The sequence below is a fragment of the Nanorana parkeri genome, unplaced genomic scaffold (genome assembly GCF_000935625.1).
Source record: "Nanorana parkeri isolate BGI_ZX_2015 unplaced genomic scaffold, ASM93562v1 scaffold1272, whole genome shotgun sequence".
In the NCBI taxonomy this organism is placed as follows: Eukaryota; Metazoa; Chordata; class Amphibia; order Anura; family Dicroglossidae; genus Nanorana; species Nanorana parkeri.
Window position 1 is genome coordinate 425674 of NW_017307540.1, and position 19333 is coordinate 445006.

The window sequence follows — 19333 nt, forward strand, 5'->3', positions numbered from 1 at the left end:
ATAAAGACCCTGGAGTGCTCCAGCCAGACACCGCTACAACATGGCCGCCTTGTGCATTCATAGAACGTAAAGCAGAATGGATGGACAAGGCTGAGGTGGCGAGACATTCAGACAAAGCATTGTTAGTTACATGCATGTCCCTTGTGATGCAGTAATAAGGGATCCCGTGGTGTGCTTCAAGAATCCAACCTTCCCAGGAACAGATATGAGGGGGTGGGGGGCGGAATGTTACTGGTTCTGAAGGAGACATCTTCTGGTGCCCACAGCAATGGGATGTCCAGTTAAGCATAGTCACGATGGACTGGATCTCTGGAAGAACCAAAACAAAATATGAGTAGAGGCCTCTACAAACATGGCGTCTGCTGACCTCACTATTGCCTGGGTGTCATGCTGATCCAACAGCTTCAATACTCTCAAGTCACCAGCCTGATATGCAGATCAGAAGTGCTGAAAGTCTCTTCCCATTTACTGTATACTGGTTTCGGGGTCCATGACTTGGGAAGCACTGAAGCCAGGCACTGGGCATATTGAGGAGGAGTTCAGTAATGGCAGGCTCATCATTCTCTCACTACAATTATTGTACATCACCTTTCCCATGCACAGCAAAGTGACCGTGTCTTCACAAAGCCCGCCCCTCCCCCCAACCAAAAGATTCAGAGAGCAGTCAGCACAGGAAGTTGCCCCTTTAGTCTGGTGAAAGGCAGTGACATCCCCCTATGCTTCTGCTGATGAAGTGAGCTGCGTCTTGGGTCCAGCATGATGCACGTCTTCTCTCCATGAACATGGAGAGATGTATAGAAGCCCCTCCCTCCTAGGACCACTCGGCAACATCTACATGAATATTAATTCTGGAGTCATTGCTTATAGAATTGGAATTAATACAAAAGCACTTTATTCTTGGCTTCCTTCCTGGCCTGTCGTGAAGAATATTGAAGCCGAGTATAAAGTGTTCTGCTTGAAGCAATGGCCGTCCCTGAAGTGAGACCGCATTGTGTACACTGAGCTGTCTTCAGGCCTGAGAGACGAGCACACACAATCCAACCCTGACTATTATTTCTTGGTACATACTTACGCAGCTTGTTCTTTTAAGAGGGCGAGAAATTTGCCAACACGATACTCTGGGTCCATCTAAAGAAGAACAGATCGGGATTATAAACCAATAAGATGTATAATAAATAGAAGTCGCAGAACAACGAGAAATACGACAGTCTTGTGGTATAAATACTGACGCATTTTCTGTGCACCAAATGACCAATGTCAGAGGACAAGTTCTACGTGCTGCTGAACCAGCCGTGCAAAGTGCCGGAGCTTCTAGAAATGTCTGATTGGTAGAAATGTCTCCTTATTTTGATGCACACAGAGTAGTGTAAATATTGTACTGAGGAGGGGGTGACAATTAGCACTGTGGAGGGAAGAGGGGATGTGTACGGACGGCCAGCGAGGTGCCGCAATGCAGGGAGAAAAAACACACTAGAGTAAGCATGAATCCTGGGCACCGGCACCACCATGCGACAAATTAACAAATTGGTGTGTACCACTTATCAGATTGTCACTGGGACATGGAAACTGGCGCATGTTTCAGCCCGTTACCTCCCCACAAATAGTCCACATTTGCTCGTACAACGTTGCCCACTAGGTGGCAGTGCCCCATGATTGTCTCTGACTATTCAGGAACCAGCTCCCATGGTACCATTGTGCTGCTCCGACCTCCTCCAGCACAGCCTCTCGCTGTGTGAGTCCTCACCTGCATGGACATCTCAATAAACATTAGCAGCTTCTTGATTCCAATGTAAATTTTCTTTCCCTTCACATGCTGTGCGATGATGGAGCGTTCGTTGTCCTTGAAACTACCCAGGAGCTGAAATGAGCAAAGACAACTGGTAGAAAGTCCAAGTTAACCAAAAACATCTTTGCTGTAATACATACTTTGTACTGTGCTGTGTGTAGGGCTGTCCATGGCTGTGCCGGGAAGACCCGGACAGGCACTGCCAGGGAAAGCTACTGCTAGGTCCCCAGCAGGCTGCCGAGGACCTGACAAAAATGTAAAGGGCCGGCATCAGCCTTAAAAAAAATCGGGGCATTTTCACTAGTATCGGTATCGGGACATCCCTAATAAGGACAGAAGTGAAATGGTGTCCTGTTGTGGGGAGGATGTTGGTACTATACCACAAGACACTCCAGGAAGTAGAAATGTGACTTCCTGCTATAGATTAATCTACTCTGGACGTCATCACTGCCATTCTGAATGCCCAGTTGTGTCTTACATATAACGGCCTCCCCCCCATAATGTCCTCACCTCCAGAGCCTCCATAAGCTGCTCTCCTGAGCGGATATTTGGAACATGGATGGTTGTGCTGAAAGCGTCCAGCATCTCCATCTCTTGCAGGACGTCCTTTCGGCTGGTGGTGCCAATGATCAGTAGTTTACGACTCTGAGGGGAAGAAGATGGTTAGCGGAGATGGGGCCTTAATCTGAAACAAAGACAATATTAGGGGGTAATCTGAGTATCCTCGTACCTGAGGGGGGGCTTTCTTCAAGAGAACAAGCAGAGCCTGCAGCACCAGATTGGAGAAACGAGGACCAATTGGCACATAATCTACAATAAAGGAGCAGTACATTCAAAAACACTGACTGATGATGTAGCCTTTAGAAAGAAGGAAAGGTACAAACAGGCTCACCTAGCAGCCTCTCAATGTCATCTACAACAACGCAGCTCAGCTGAGACTTGTAAGCATCATCAAATATCTGCAAGGAGATAATAATAATAAATAGGACCATGTGGATGGAGTATAGGGATGGAGTATAGGGATGAGCACCTAAGGCCCCTTTCATAGTCGCTGCCTGCGGATGGATCCACTGATTGGAACAGTACAGAACGGATATCACTCTTATGATGAAGGAAATAAACTGAGCTGTAGGCCTATGGGGGAGTCGGATGTAAGTGGACATGTGTCCATTTACCTCAGATTACTCCCGATCTGTCACAATCAGGTCCGCCAAAATGCTGCTCTGTTCTATTTTCTTCTCCGGCCCTAAACAGAGTCGGGGTAAACAGACGCACGGCCGTATAGATCCAGATGCACATAGAGCAACAATCGGCATCCGATCAGATCCCCCTAAAAAACTGACAGGCATATCTGAACGGACCGCCCGTCTGAAAGGGGCCCAATTCATTGAAGTATAATGGGGTAGAAAGTAGAGGGACAAGGGGTGCCCAACTAGTGGGGACAGAAGATCATTTCTCTATAGTCCATTGAGGGACACGGCTCTGAAGAATCTGATACGTAGGGTTATGGTGCCGCCTCTAGGAGAATTGAGGTAGCAGCATCACTCTACGTATCAGATTCTTCAGAGCCTTTTCCCTCAATGGACTCCAAAAGAAGGACAAAATCCTAACATTACAAATAGGGGATCATCTACTAAAGCAGTAGAGGTGGTTCCCTTTACAAAGCAAGTGTTTGTAAGTCTTCACTTGGAATACCCAAATCAGACGCTAGCAAACAAAAAAAAAATATGTTTTTAAAGCAGGAAATTGTATATTTAGGCCTCATTCACACCATCCTCAGTGCGTTCCGGGCCGATTGCGGTCGGCTCAGTTTGTTGTGGGGCGGGAGGGGAGGCGTGGCGGTCCATTGAGGCGAATGGCACCGCAGCCATGCCCTCTGGCTGCAATGCGATTGGCCGCACTGGAACGCAAGGCACATCAATGCCTGCAGTCCAGTCAGAAAAAATGCTGCAAGCACTATTTTTTCGCCCCCTCCCACCCCACAACAAACTGAGCCGGCCACAATGCGATCCAGTGCGTTCCAGCGACAATCGAGACGGAAGGCACTGAGGATGGCGTGAACGAGGCCATAAAACAACGCGAAGAATGGATTTATCAATATTAGCAGATATATATTGGTTCAGAGGCATCCAGCGATAGTGAATATTCATGGTGCATCCTCATTATATTACAGGGGTAGGCAACCTTGGTACTGCAGCTGTGGTGAAACTACAAGTCCCATGAGGCACTGCTTCATTTTACCCCTCTAAGTGTAAATATGTCACTGGTGACCCTTCCAATGAGCTAAAGCCACATTTGAAGGCCCCAAAAATACAACTTGCAGTTCCCCACTGGACTGACCAGCTGTGACATAGATAAAGGCGCAGTAACAGCCAAGTAAAAAGAAACACCAAGGTGTTGTCCATGGGAACCAATCAGATTTCAGCTGCATTTTCCTAACGCAGGCTAGCAAACCAAAGCTGATATCTGATTGGCTGCTATGAGCATTTTTTTCCCCATTCACCAGTTAAATTTTTCCCCCATTCATGTGTCACAAAAAAAGGCCTTTTACTTTTTTGATAGCTTGACACTTGGCGGTCTCGGAGAAGCCAATCATCTTCTCTGGTGAGCAGATCTTGATGAATGGGAAATTGGAATCCTCAGAGATCTTGGCAGCCAGTGCCGTCTTTCCACTGTGCGGCGGACCTGCCGGAGGATGAACAGAGGTCAGCAGAATGAAGAACATTTCTCAGCCTTTCCATACGGGATCATACACATCAACCCCACATAGATTCCGGGATCCCTACCTTCAAGTAGGACACTGACGAGGGGTGTGCGGTCACTGTTCTTTGTCTGTTGGACCAGCAGCTCTCCATCCTCCAGGACACGGGTGACGGGGTCTCCCCACTTAATGATGCCGTTCATGATGTAGCTTGCATAGTCCTCTTGGTTAGTTCCAAAGGCCTAAAAAATGTGAGATGAAACAAACAGGGTGTGACGTGGCCTACCCAACGGGAGCAGAGTGACACATCAAAGGATGAATGATTTCTTTTTATATGGTGTCCATATTGAGGGCCCATGAGGCTCATTGTCCGTATTAGAGAGAAAACAACTTACCGGCTTGATATCATTCTCCAGAGATGTTAAGAAGTCTACCCTTGTTACTTGCAGACGTTCCGCCTTCTCCATGTCAACCTCAACTTTGGTGGTGGCCTAAGAAGAACACGGACATTTGATTAAAACTGTGTTTTTTGAACTCAAACAGTTATACAAAAGTATGAACCTGCATACAGTACATGGTCACAATTACAGTCATGGTATAAAATAAACAACTGGAACCTGAACAGTCTCTCCTGACCTTTTATCATTAGAACCTGAACAGTCTCTCCTGGTCACAATTACAGTCATGGTATAAAATAAACAACTGGAACCTGAACAGTCTCTCCTGACCTTTTATCATTAGAACCTGAACAGTCTCTCCTGGTCACAATTACAGTCATGGTATAAAATAAACAACTGGAACCTGAACAGTCTCTCCTGACCTTTTATCATTAGAACCTGAACAGTCTCTCCTGACCTTTTATCACATACAAACATTCTCAAACACATTGCCATATACTGAGCGAGGCAATTATGACTTGAAGGCCAAGGCGACCCTTACCCTCTCCACCCACTTTCACTCCTACCCTCTCCTCTCTCACAATTGGACATTTATTTATGTCTAGGCTTACCCGCCTGGTAGCCAGTCACCTCCTAGTAGCCTCCTGGGATACAGACATCACACATCCCAGAGGCCTCAGGGTGCTACAGAGCATGTGCCCAAGCGTCATCAGGAAGCCGGCTTCAAGAACCCAGAAGGGACAGCCGGCCCCCAATGACTTGAGTAAAGTAAATGCCGGCATGGGACCCAACGTGCCACAGTGGATTGCAGCAAGACTACACCAGATGCACTGGACGTGTATGTATTTTGAGGATACCCAGCAAACAAGTTAGATGACACTACAAAAAAGGAGAGATACATTTCCTCTTTAATATGAGAAAAGAATGACACTTGTGGTCCCAAATGTCATGGAATTTTAGGGGTCAGTTCCCATTCCCGTAAATAACTTTATCATACTGATTAAACAATGATTTGGGTTCCAGTACCCGTTATGGCTTTGTGAAACAAGAATCCTCTAGTGTAGTGTGGCCGATATTCTTCATCTAGTACACCAAATACACAAACGTCCGGTTCTGCACAGAGATGGGGGAACATCCTAATTGAGGGGATCAAACCACTACTGCTTCTGATGACATAAAACCTCCTGAGAACTAATGTTCCCCAGTATTTGTAGTCTTCTTCTGACAGAAGTGAAATCTGAACTGCGTCTTCCATTAAACTGACCCCACAATGATTTCAAATACCCGTCTACACTAACCCTTGGCTATAGTCATAGAATGACCTTCAAACGTCTGGATATGAATGAAATACCTAATATATTCAAATGACGTACAGTGGTACCTCGGTTCACAAACGCTTTGGTTCACAAACAGGAAGTTCAGCAAAATTTTGCTTCTGTTTGTGAACTCTGCATCGGGTGATGGACACAACCATAGCCATCTTCCCTGCTCTGACACTGGTCGTGGCTTCCTCTAGTCGAGATCGCGATCTGATCACAGTTTGATCCGGTTTGCGACCAGAATGGTGGAACGAATTAAGTTTGTGAACCTAGGTACCACTGTATATAGTATGTTTTCCTTTTGCTTTATATTATTACTGAGCTAAAAGCTTCAGCTTTGGTGAAGGACTTGTGGGTCTTAAGGAATGCCAGCGGTGTAGAACTTCTTTACAGCACTGAGACTCATCATTTGATGACAGATAAAGGCAGAAACTTCACTTGTTAGAACTCATTTTAAAATGAGTTCTAAGTGGATTTGGAATGGAGTGTTATGATATCTACAGAACAAGAGGATAGGATCCCCAATTCTAGCAATGTACGGCACACAGTATAGCGGACCTATAGGGGATTTTACACTGTGTCCCCCATTTCATAGAAGAGAGGCTGGAACAGGTCACAGATGATATCTGGAACAGAAGAGACACAGACAGATCCCTCTGCCAGACAGATCCCTCTGCCAGCTATTAAGGTCACACAAGTGGTTACACATCCCGGATGGTGGTTAGATATTGTCAGGTGATGAAATATTAGGAGTCTGCAAGAGACTGAGGCAGTTATGACCAAACCTCCCCATACTTTCTAAATGGCAGCATTCAATCCCACCTTTGTTTTCACATCACGTATATAAAGTGTGCGGTAGTAATAAAAAATAAAAGGTATTTATCACTGCACCCCAATATTCTGTATGTGCTGGATAACTAGGCTTGGGCTTACTGTAACTTAAACTGAGACCCCGATATTCTGTATGTGCTGGATAACTAGGCTTGGGCTTACTGTAACTTAAACTGAGAACCCGATATTCTGTATGTGCTGGATAACTAGGCTTGGGCTTACTGTAACTTAAACTGAGAACCCGATATTCTGTATGTGCTGGATAACTAGGCTTGGCCTTACAGAATATCGGGGTCTCAGTTTACGTTACAGTATGTGCTGGATAACTAGGCTTGGCCTTACTGTGACGTAAACTTAGACCCCGATATTCTAGAAAATGTCAATGAAATTAAAGGCAGTAGATTTGATCATCACTTCCTGGGACTGATCTATAGCAGGGAGTTGTCCGTCATCATTCTACACGCCTTAAACCACGCATGCTGTCTCATCGTGTTCCTGCACTTAATGTGATTAGAATCTGCTTCTGAACATTGCATTAGTGTTGTTGGCGCTATGATGCAGCTGATAGGTCTGTGAGGGTCCACGTTTATCCAGGTCATGGTATAGCTAGAAGCAGAGACAACTTGAATGAGTGGTGAAATGTCTTCAGCAGTACAGAACCAGAAGAATGTGACTGACTAGCCATCGGATGCAAGTCCTGCCTAGGACCAGACACCCCAAGATGACACTTATGACCCATTCTGTGCTTTCCTCTCATATTGGCTTTGCTGTCATTGCCATACGCAAGCCATTGCTAAGGCCCACCATCCACTTCCACTCAATGAGAGCTTTTATTGGCTACTGAGGCACTTCTCAGACAATGCAGTTGGGTGGGAGTGTCTTGGCTACCTGGTCAAGATGTTGAATGAGGATAGCCAAGAAACACAGCGGAGGGTTTTCTGGCTAAGGCTGGGCACACACCTTACAACCATCCCAAGACTTTTATTAAGTGCCTCACAACCATCGCAAGACAAAACATACGATCTGCCTATCTTGGACAGGCAGATCGTACTTGCAATGATCGCAAGCCGCCCCCCCCCTGAAGGGCGGGCTTCCGATGACCGCAATGCCAAACAGGCAGTGTGCCCTTGCGCACACCGGCTCGTCTGGCTTTTATCTTACGGACATGCTACACACCCGCTGAACATCGTACGATGCTCGGTTGGTTTTCAAACATGTTCGTAAGTTTAAAGTCGTGCGACCTTACAGTACTAGAGGTCGCACGGCTTCCACACACCTTACGATAATCGTACGATCGCGCGATTTCCCGCGATTATCGTACGATCGTAAGGTGTGTGGGCACCCTGACAAAGGTTTTTTTAAAATGACAGGTTTGCTTTAAAGCGACTTTGTCATAAAGCAAAACTTTCTCTTGAGACGGCTTTGAGCAAAGTAGCCATTGTCCAGGTCACAGACCACACGCCTCAGTGAGCAGAATGTGACCACCATTTGTGCAAACCCGGCCAACCCCTCACATTACATTATTCATTTCTAACTACTGATCAGTAGACATGGCTGATAAAGAAAACAACAAACAAGCCACAGATACCGTCTCACCTTGATATGTCGGTTCATGGCCGTGGACTGTGCTGCCCTCACCAGCCCCTCCAGCTCAGCTCCACTGAAGTTTTTGGTCTCTGTGGCCAACTCAGGAACATCCACATCCCCAGCTAGTAGGCTGTGTTCTCTCATGCGAGCGGTGTGGATATGGAGGATCTGGACGCGACCCTTCTCATCAGGCAGGCCTGGAGGAGCCCGGATAACACAGACATGTCAAGGGAGGAACAGAAGAGGGGTGCACTACGTAATAAAGAACAAAAATAAATCACACTCACCAATCTCCATTTTGACCTCCAGCCTGCCAGGTCTCAGGAGAGCGTCGTCTATCAGGTCCGGTCTGTTGGTCATCCCTGTACAAGACACACAGAGGAGGAATGTCACACTCCTGTAGTGAGAAGGATGCCACCTTCTAGCAGTCCAAGTCTTACCTATAACCAGGATGTTGTTAAGTTGCTCCACACCGTCTATCTTAGACAGCAGCTGGTTGACCACAGTGTCATGGACGCCGGTGCTGCCTGCCATGCTCCCTCTCTGCTTACATATGGCATCTATTTCATCAAAGATGATGATGTGCAGCCCACTGTTGGCCCCGAGCTGTAGGCAAAAGAGGGCGTGAGAAACGTGTGTTTATTAATGACGTATGGTTCAGTCGGTGATGTGCTTTGTAGTCACTGTCATTACTTATGCTATGTATGCTGCATTTCATTAGGCTTTGATCCAGCTTAATGGGTCAGTCCATCCAAAACAGATATGTCAGTGGTTGGTAGAGGAGATGCTGGGAAGTTATAGCGCATGGCAGTGTCTGCTCTCTCTCTTTTGGACTCCATTGAGGAGATCTCTACACCTCCCAGGTCTTCCCATCTGTTGTGCCCATTATGAGGGCCGCCCACTCTTCCTGCTGTAAAGTGTATCTCATATTATGGAGGAAGAGGTGATGTCGGAACATAAAAAGTTGGGTGGCCCTCATAATGGGTTGCGGGAGTCGGGAATGATGGCAGGAAGATCTCACTGTTACAGTGTACAAGACATATAGCCAGGGCTTGTCTCAGCCTACAAAGCTCCACCATTCCTAAAATATCACGTGTAGGTGGGCAGACCCTTTATCCGAGGGTCACTATTGTGCAGTTTACACAAGTGTACATATTGTGTATTTTACAGTCTGACATTTTAAGAATGACACCATCCTATTGTCTAGAGATGAGGGGGAGCTGGAGACAGCTGGGACACTATAACTGATAACCTTCTGTGCTCTGCCTCTGTTGCACTGTTATCAGCTCACTAGATTTCTGGAAGGATCAGCAGGTATGTTTTCAGACATGACAAAAACCTTTAATGGTATGATTAGTATTCCAAAAGGGAACAAATAGGAGAAGTTCATGGTTATGGTTTACAGCCAATGAAAAGAGCACTCACCCTCCTCTGTTCCTCTTCGGCGTCAGCAAACAGCTTGCGAATGTTGGCCTCAGATTCACCAACGTACTTGTTTAGAATTTCAGGGCCATTGACTACTTTAGGCTCACGGGCGTTCAGCATTTTGCCAATCTGTCGAGCCATGAGGGTCTTACCGCAACCAGGAGGACCGAAGAGAAGGATGCCTTTCACGTGCTTACACCCTGCAGGGAAAGCCTAACATTAGACTACACTGCACACAAAGCCAAACAAAATGGATTGTTTTTTGGTTTGCAATAAAGTGGATGTCAGAATTTCAGTCAGGTTTTTATTGGTGAGATTTCCCCTCACTTCCTGTCTGAGTGACAGAAGGACAAGACGTGTGAGGGTGTTAGTGTCCCTGAGCAGAGTCCTCATAGGACGTGAGAGCAGGTGACAAATCCATGGACAGACCCAGACTGCAGCATCAGATAACCACCCTCCACTACCGGAAGAGGCGCCATAGAGGGTCACGTGATGGCTGACTTGGGAATGTAAAAAGAAGTCGAGGGTCTCAGGAGGGCTGTCGAGGGTCTCAGGAGGGCTGTCGAGGGTCTCAGGAGGGCTGCCGAGGGTCTCAGGAGGGCTGCCGAGGGTCTCAGGAGGGCTGCCGAGGGTCTCAGGAGGGCTGTCGAGGGTCTCAGGAGGGCTGTCGAGGGTCTCAGGAGGGCTGTTGTGGGTCTGCAACAAAGTTTGTAAAAACCCTTGCAGTGCACATTGATCACCAGGAGGGAATTGATCTTTTCTCCACAAAAGTGGGATTACTCTTTAAAGGCTCCAGAACTTTCATTCTGTTGATGGCCTCACTGCCCAACAAACCAGTCACCTGGAACAAGCATGCAGGATGGGAGTTCTGGGTGCAGTGGCAGCATGCTTGTTACTGAAGCCGAGATGAGCTAAAATCAATCCATCCCGTTAATTCTGGAAACCAGCAACCAATGACAGAAAACCTCACAATGGGAACACTTTGTCATTCCTCTCACTCCAAAACTAAACACAATCCCCTTCTTAAACTTTGATAAGGAGGAGAGGCGGCCATACCCCGTCTATTGGCACCCTATTACCAAGCTGTGCTGACAGGTGTGTTTTGGTAGAGGGAGCCGCCTGTCATCCCGGCCTAATCCTCATGGACTGTGACCTTTTCCTGGCACACATGGGGAGATAACATCTACAAGACTGGGCCGGACTGCTCAGCAATGGTTTGGGAAATAAGTGACAGCGGTACAGAGGAGTCACAGTGTGTTGCCAAGAATGAGAAACCAAGTTCACATCTCCACGTTTCCAATATGAATATATGGATAAAACACAGAAATTAAAGCGTATCCAGTGATCTTTTTTTAATCTTTAGAGTATGGAATAGTACAAACACGGTTTAGTTTTGGAGAGATTCCCCTTCATGTCCTACCCTGGAGTGGCAACAGAATGTCAGAGGAAATATCCCCAACATGAAAGGAATTCCCTCCCTCTTAGACAGTTGTCACCCTAACAGTGATTCCACCCTACTTCCTGTACCAGTGACAACTCAAAATGTTTGGATTTCTCATCACTTTGTTCCATTTTTTTTTTTAGTAGTCAACAGGCGTGTGAATCACCCCAACAGAGACACAGACACCAATAAAAACTTGCCAGGGGTTCTAATCTTCCTCTACTCTATACAAAAAACAGCAAAAAAGTTACAGCTGAAATCCAGGTAGAAATATGAATGTATGCTAGGTGTTGTCTGACTGGATGAGGGCATGTGACCGCACGGCACTGCCCCTCGTAAAATCAGAGAACGCCTACTATTCACCGAGAGGGGAATTTCTCAAAACTGGAGCAGACAACATCTGGAGCAACTGTCCATGGCAACCAATCAGCTTTTACCTTTCCTTTTCAAAGCTTAACTGACGAGAGAAGCCGATTCCAGTTTGGATACATTCCCCCCTGGATGTTCGCAGAATGACCGCTGTGCTGAGCGAGTGGCCCTGTGTCTTCACCATAGAGGGCAGTCACTCAGCACAGCACCATACAGGACCCAGAAGATCACTGTAAAGTAGTGTAGTTGCTCCCGCTACTACACTGTTTTACAGGATCCCCGTGGCCCTTCCAGGTGTAAAATATGTATATATTGGGCCAAGCTGGACCAATGTAATCATTTATATCTGGAGTTCAGCTTTAAGGGTAGAAATTAACCTTAAGTACAGTGTAAGGAAGACAATCTGTCTCAGTGGTGATAGCTGGGGAAGGTCCAACCTGTGCTACCTGGTCATTGTAAGTTGTGTGACCAGCTTTACACTTATTGTCTAGTCTGACTGTACAATCTCCTTTACATCTACCAACATGAAGTGCTCAGGGCTTGTCCAAATATTTCTTTTAGGTAGATTTTCATATTAAATCATTTAGGTAAATGCAAAGTTTACTGGACACACTTTGCCACATTGTAAGGTGCATGGCGAGCTTAAGACGGAGAACACCAGCATTCAGGTGGATAGATATATATATATACACACACACACACACACACATACATACATAAACTGTCACTACACCTGCCTCCTATTGGAAAGAATGACAGACAGACATTCTTTGATTGGATCCGGACCACTACAGATTATGCCCAATCACCCATTGCAACGGCACAGGAAAAGGGTCACCCTGAGAACTATATGACATGTTATGAGTCCACAGTACAACCATCAAAGGCTCCTAAATAGGAATTGTGCTATGGACTGAAGACTGATGGAGAGCGTTCTCAGCCCGGTGTAAGCTCTTGTTCACGTCTGGTATATACACAGGGCTTCCTCTCCATACTCCATGTAGCTGAACAGAGACACGACACAGCAGAGGGAAGCCAAGTGCAGCTGAGGAGTTCAGCAGTAAAACCTGTTTTGCTCTGGATGGGAAAACTCTTTAAAGTGGGGTGACCACTAAAATTCACACTTTACATGATTTAATAGGGTTCATGCAGCTGCATTTTTGCCGCTTTTGATTGCCAATCAGCACCAAGTTTCTTACCTTATATAGTGACAACTGCAATATGAATGTTTGCTGTGTGATCTTTTCTTTGTTTCACAATTTATATACATCTTTATCTTTCACACAGCACATGAAAAGATACAGTGATGACAATTATATACAATGACGCTGTTGTCACCTCATCTAGAAGACTCACCCATCTGCTCCACGATCTCTGGAGGGAAGACCCTGGAAGCGAAGGCTCGTCTGAAAATGTCTGAGAACTCCTTGTCCAGACCACCAATGCCCATCTTCTCAAAGTTCCAGTCGGGGTTGATGATAGACTGACGGTCCTGCTTGGTCTTTGATTTCCCTGAATTCAGAAGTCACAAGTAGTAAAGACAGCAGTTTCATTAGATTGTATTTAGAGAATTAAACCGTTCTTCCATTAAAAATGACAGAAAAGTCTTCATTTACAGAGGAGTTCCAGACCCCCATTATCACAGATATATAAGCAAAAGATGAACTTCACCGATGTGACTTTTTACAAAACCTGCAGGACTATGTAATAGCTCAGATCTCATACAGACGTATCACTGGTCTCTGCTGCCCTCTATCAACCACATGTAATGACTGCTAATGAACAACTTAATAGGGAGCAGATTGAGTGCTCACGTCTGTTCACATATATTAGTCCTCATGTAAGAAAACATATATCATCAAACGTTACCTTTTATTTTCCAGCCTGTATTAGGAACAGGCAATACTATGTGAATATACAACCTGTACGTAAACACACAAATCACTGACAACAAGGAGCAACGTCAGCACAAGAGAGTACAGGTGTACCTACAAAGACTCCTGTGTTATGGTCAACCTGCCCGCAAAAATATATAGAATGCCTCAATGGTGTGAACAGCCTCCGCTTACCAATGCGATGAATATGTACTTAGCTTCTAATGACTCTGCTAATTGCTGCTAATCAATCAGAGAGGCTGAATAATGCAAAAACTGGAGGAGGGAAAAGTATTGGTCCTGCCCACAGTACCCAATCAGATCCCAGCTATCATTATCCTTCAACACATCAGAAGATGAAACCGATACATGATTGGGTGATATTGGCAAATCAGATCAGTTTGGTTTGCTCAACCTTCTACAGCAATGCATTGGCTTTCAGTGCCAGGAGCTCCTGGTTTCCCACGTGTTCTCCCTGACATTAAACACTAACCTTTCTGTAAAACCCAGCGCCAAGCCTCCGCCGCGATCCCCAGCGCCGAGCCTCTCCCGCGATTCCCCGGCGCCGAGCCTCTCCCGCGATTCCCCGGCGCCGAGCCTCTCCCGCGATTCCCCGGCGCCGAGCCTCTCCCGCGATTCCCCGGCGCCGAGCCTCTCCCGCGATTCCCCGGCGCCGAGCCTCTCCCGCGATTCCCCGGCGCCGAGCCTCTCCCGCGATTCCCCGGCGCCGAGCCTCTCCCGCGATTCCCCGGCGCCGAGCCTCTCCCGCGATTCCCCGGCGCCGAGCCTCTCCCGCGATTCCCCGGCGCCGAGCCTCCCCCATGCCGTGATTCCCCAGCACCGAGCCACCCCTGTGATCCCCAGCGCCGAGCCTCTCCTGTGAACCCAAGTGCCCGAGCCTATTTATAACCCCAATGCTAAGGCTCATGCTAAATCTCCCTATAAGCATAATCTGCCCAGTAACCCTAGTACTAACCCGAATGTAAAATGTACTCCTCTTCCCTGGATCCTCTGTAACAAAGACTATCCTTCCTACAATACAATTTACACCTGACGTCTTAGCACCAGAATCTGTCATTTTATAAAGCAGTACATCTCACCTGTAAGATTTAAGGAGGAGTTGTCCGCCTTCTCAAATACCACCTGACTGTTTCCCACCACCAGACCCGCTTCAATCTGCAGAAGAGAGAGAACACAGATCAAGTTCTAGAAGTTATATGCTGACACTGAGCTATTGTGTTGTGTTATACCTGCTGTCACTAAAGCTTTATATATATATATATATACTGTACATACGAATACAGAAGTATTTACATCCATGCCACTGAAGAGCTTACAATCTAATGTATCTACAGACACACCAGGAGAATAAAAGGGTGAACCTGATTGGTTTATACTGGTAACCAGAACTGCTCGACCTTCAGATACACATCAGCAAAAATCATCATAATGTTTTTACATAGGGATGCACAGATACTGATACTAGTATTGGTCTTGATACCGAGTATTTGGGCTTGTACTCGTGCTCGCCCAAATGCTGCCGATGCCTATCCTGATACCGGAACTTCCGGTATCAGGAAGCCGGGCTGCGAGTCATTACATGCCGCCCAGCTTCCTAAATGGCCGGGAAGCTGGCTCCATGCTCCCTTGTCACCGGGTAGCATGGAGCTGGCTTCCGGCCAATCAGGAAGCCGGGGAACGGGTAATGACTCGCCGCCTGGTTTCCCGATTGGCCAGCTTCCCGACCAATCATGAAGCCTGTTGGCACGCCCTTACCCTCCTCCCGGCTACCTGATTGGCCAGAAAGCCAGCTCCATGCTCCCTCGTCACCTGGTGACGAGGGAGCATGGAGACAGCGTCCCGGCTGACCGGGAAGCCAGGTGGTGAGTCATTACGCCGCTCAGCTTCCTTAATGTGACTTCCAGTATTCGGTATTGGCGAGTACCAAATATTTATATAGATACCGAAAGAAACGGTATCGGTGAATTCCTCATTTTAAAATGTGAATAATATCATTATGCCCTCACCTTCTGTTTCTTGGTTGAGGTCTGCTCCCCCTTCAGGATGCTCGGATCCATTGCTTCAATGTCCTTCACAACCAGCCCAAAAAGTTTATCATTGAAACTGAACACCAGCTGCAGACAAGAGACAAAGCAAAGCAGATGTTTGATCATGGAAGAACTCCTCTCAGCAGGGAAAACTGGGATATACAGTATGTGAAAAAGCAACAGTTACCGAGGAGGAAAAGTGCAGCAGCCTAGGGAACACATCAACAGAAGATTGGAAACTGGGCACCAAACTGATTCCAAGAGTCAAGAAACAATCTAGAATAATAGAACTCTCCACTCAAACCTATATAATAGTACAGCATTACCTCTCAGGCATTTTCTGTAATCATTTACTTGTATTTACTCCCTGGCAGAGCAGAAACGTCAGACTGAGAGTCAGGCTTACAGGCTATCCCATCTCTTCATAACAGACACTTATAAAAATGTCTTATAACAAAGTCAATGTTATGATTACATTAAAAGAGAACTATGGGGGAACCTTTTTATCTCATAGTTCTCTTTAGGGTCACAGGAGGACATATACTAAGCTCCTCCCGTGACCCAAAGCTCAGTATATCGCAAGCTATTGCCTGCTATATACTGCGAGCGCCGCAGCCAGGACAGATCCCAACAATACGGTCAAGATCCACCCAGCTGGCTGATTGACAGCAGGCTCTCCCTATCTAGAGGCAGAGTCAGCTGTGCCCGCCCCCCTCCCTCGTCCATTCCTCCACTGAGCGCTGGAATCCCTGCGGATAGTCACCGCTCTCTGCGGGGAGATGATCGGAACGTGAGCGAGCGACGGTATGTGTCCGCTCAGTTTCCGATCTATAGAACCAACGTGTGACAGTTTCATTGTCACAGGTCGGCTCTAACTATGAGGATGAGTGGAAATCACTCATCTCATAGTTCTCCTTTAATTAAAACTAAAGGCTGGCTTTAGTAATTGAGAGTTTCCTCCAGTATGCTAGAGTGTGTTAGTGTTATCAGCCCTGCACTCCAGGTAGAAGACAAACGGACCACCATTACAGTCTGACACTAAGCTGACATTTCTAGTGTGACAGGAATAGAAAACAAGTGAATAACAGCACATACAGCTCTCCCTGAAAGGTAAGCTTGCACTATTATAACAACTCAAAAGGGAAGATTTACAAATGCCCATGGTTCTCTTCAAAGGTTTAACAAGAAAATGTCTTGAGGAAGGGTTTGTACACATGAGCACCAAAAAGTAGAGCCCTAGGATTCTCCCTTTCCAATGGATTACAGGCAGCAGGTTTGGTCTGCACTGATGCTGCAACCACTATACCAGGGGCAGCCAAACTCCGGCCCTCCAGCTGTGGTGAAACTACAAATCCCATGATGCATCTCTCTCCAGGAGTCATGTCTGTGGCTGTGAGGATCTTGCAATGCCTCATGGGATTTGTAGTTCTACCACAGCTGGAGGGCCGGAGTTTGGCTACCCCTGGTCTATACAATACTAGAACTTCTGAAACCTGGATATGGTAAGGGGTAATGACCACTCATGGGGGGTGGTCACATATGAACACTGGGTTTGATGGAAGTCCTCCCAGGTCTGTACCTGCTGCCCGACGGAGAAAGCCTGATTACTAAACTGCTGGATGTACTCTCCGGCCATCCTGTCTGTGTCGTAAGGGTTGGAGTCCACGCTCTTCTTCTGCAGGAAGTCGATCTCGATGGTCAAGGTGCCGATACATTGTTTGGTCTTGTCGAAGTTGTACAATCCAACTGCAAAGAGCACAAGACATGGAAGTATCAGCATGGATCAGTGTACACACCAGGAGGGATGGGGACTCTGTGGATGTTCTAACGCTTTCACATTAAACAAGCCATGGAGCCATCCAAGTTCTTAAAGCAACCTTCAGCTCCAACATTAAAGTGTAACCCCCCTACAGTAAACTGCTCAGATTTACTCCCTTTTGATCTGTTAAATATACTATTGAAAGCATTTTGTTCTATCTATCCGAGAAGTGATCCTGCCAGGCTACTTCCTGTGCAGACTGTCATCAGTTAGCATTGTTCCCAGCTCTCTCCATGCACTACAGAACACCCACCCCAAGAGTGTCAGGCAACCTGTCCTAGGGTGACAACGCTCATATTGCATAGATACTGTGTGCATGCGTTGTCACCCTAGGACAGATGGTGTATTAATGGCAGGATTACCAGGTGAAATAATGAAAGACACATCTAAAGACGGGTAAGCTGCAATAAGTTATGTTTAAGTTGGGATAATACTTTAAAATTCACCTACACGAACCAGCATGGTTGGATGGATAAAGACCAAAAAAAAAAATACGTTTTCAGGGTCTCCTCAGGCTAGAGATAAAGCATAGGCCCTTGCCAATGTGATCTCTGCTGCATAAGTGGTTAGATTGACCAATGCTCCCAGTCAGCAGAGATCATGTGACCAAATGCCTAGGCTTCTGGTAATGTGAGGCGCACAGTGTACAAGGATAACCTTTTGGTTTTATTTTGTTTGTGTTGTGATAGAAGGGACACAAATATGCTATGAAGTGATTAATAATAAGCCACAATGCTATAAGTTATTGCTTTTGTCCTACCCAGAACTGCTCCATGACAGAATGCAGTGGGGGGAGTGAGACTTCTCCCTATACCAGCTGTAGTAGGGAATGGGGCAGCGTGATTGAACTGCATCTCCTAATACAAGACGATAATGAGGGATTTGGCGCACGCACACACGCACACACACACACACACACACACACACACGTCAGGTGTTCAGTTCCCACGGACTGTAATGTGCAGTTTAAAAGACTTCAGAGTCTGTTTTGCCATCATTCTCCGTGAACACTTACATTCTTCAGGTCACACACCATACACAGCTGCTATCACGTATCATAGACATCCACACGTCAAGTTGCAGGGTCTTGAGTAGTAAATACATACAGTCATGGCCAAAAATATTGGCACCCTTGCATCTCTGTCAGATAATGCTCCTCTTCCCGTAGAACATTGTTGCAATGACAAATGTTTCGGCATTCTCATGTTTATTTCTTTTGTACATATTGGTACAACACAAAAAAGTGGAGGAAAAAAAAAGCCAAACCTGACACATTCCACGCAAAATTCCAAAAATGGACTGGACATAATTATTGGCACCCTCAAATAATATTTGGTAGCACAGCCCTTGGGAAAAAATAACTGAAATCAATGGCTTCCTGTAACCACCAATGGGTTTCCTACACCTCTCTACATGAATTTTGGACCGCTCTTCTGTCACAGACTTCTCCAGGTCTCTCAGATTGGAAGGGTTCCTTTTCCCAAGTGCTGTTCTGAGATCTCTCCACAGGGGCTCTATGGGATTCGGATCTGGACTCATTGCTGGCCAGTCCAGTACTCTCCAGCGCGTTGTCTGAAACCATGTTTGACGTGTGCTTTGTGTCATTGTCCTGCTGTAAGACCCGTGACCTCTGACGGAGACCCAACTTTCCGACACCGGGCCCTACTTGGCACCCCAAATTCTTTGGTAGGTCTTCAGATTTCATAATGCCATGCACATAGTCAAGTCATCCAGT

At 46.4% G+C, this 19333-nt stretch overlaps 1 protein-coding gene across 1 annotated transcript in view; it reads right to left on the minus strand.

The window, feature by feature from the left end:
• NSF (N-ethylmaleimide sensitive factor, vesicle fusing ATPase) overlaps window positions 1-19333 on the minus strand; it is a 56224-nt gene continuing 36891 nt past the window's right edge. Inside the window, exons 5-21 of the mRNA XM_018569003.1 lie at window positions 17359-17525; window positions 15759-15866; window positions 14832-14907; window positions 13214-13369; window positions 10048-10247; window positions 9063-9228; window positions 8910-8984; window positions 8632-8819; window positions 4883-4978; window positions 4573-4729; window positions 4338-4471; window positions 2679-2745; window positions 2517-2596; window positions 2297-2431; window positions 1745-1858; window positions 1073-1128; window positions 1-309 (exon numbers count right to left, since the gene is read on the minus strand). Coding sequence (XP_018424505.1) covers window positions 282-309; window positions 1073-1128; window positions 1745-1858; window positions 2297-2431; window positions 2517-2596; window positions 2679-2745; window positions 4338-4471; window positions 4573-4729; window positions 4883-4978; window positions 8632-8819; window positions 8910-8984; window positions 9063-9228; window positions 10048-10247; window positions 13214-13369; window positions 14832-14907; window positions 15759-15866; window positions 17359-17525 — 2003 coding nt within the window. The 3' untranslated portion in view covers window positions 1-281. The remainder of the gene's footprint in view (window positions 310-1072; window positions 1129-1744; window positions 1859-2296; window positions 2432-2516; window positions 2597-2678; window positions 2746-4337; window positions 4472-4572; window positions 4730-4882; window positions 4979-8631; window positions 8820-8909; window positions 8985-9062; window positions 9229-10047; window positions 10248-13213; window positions 13370-14831; window positions 14908-15758; window positions 15867-17358; window positions 17526-19333) is intronic.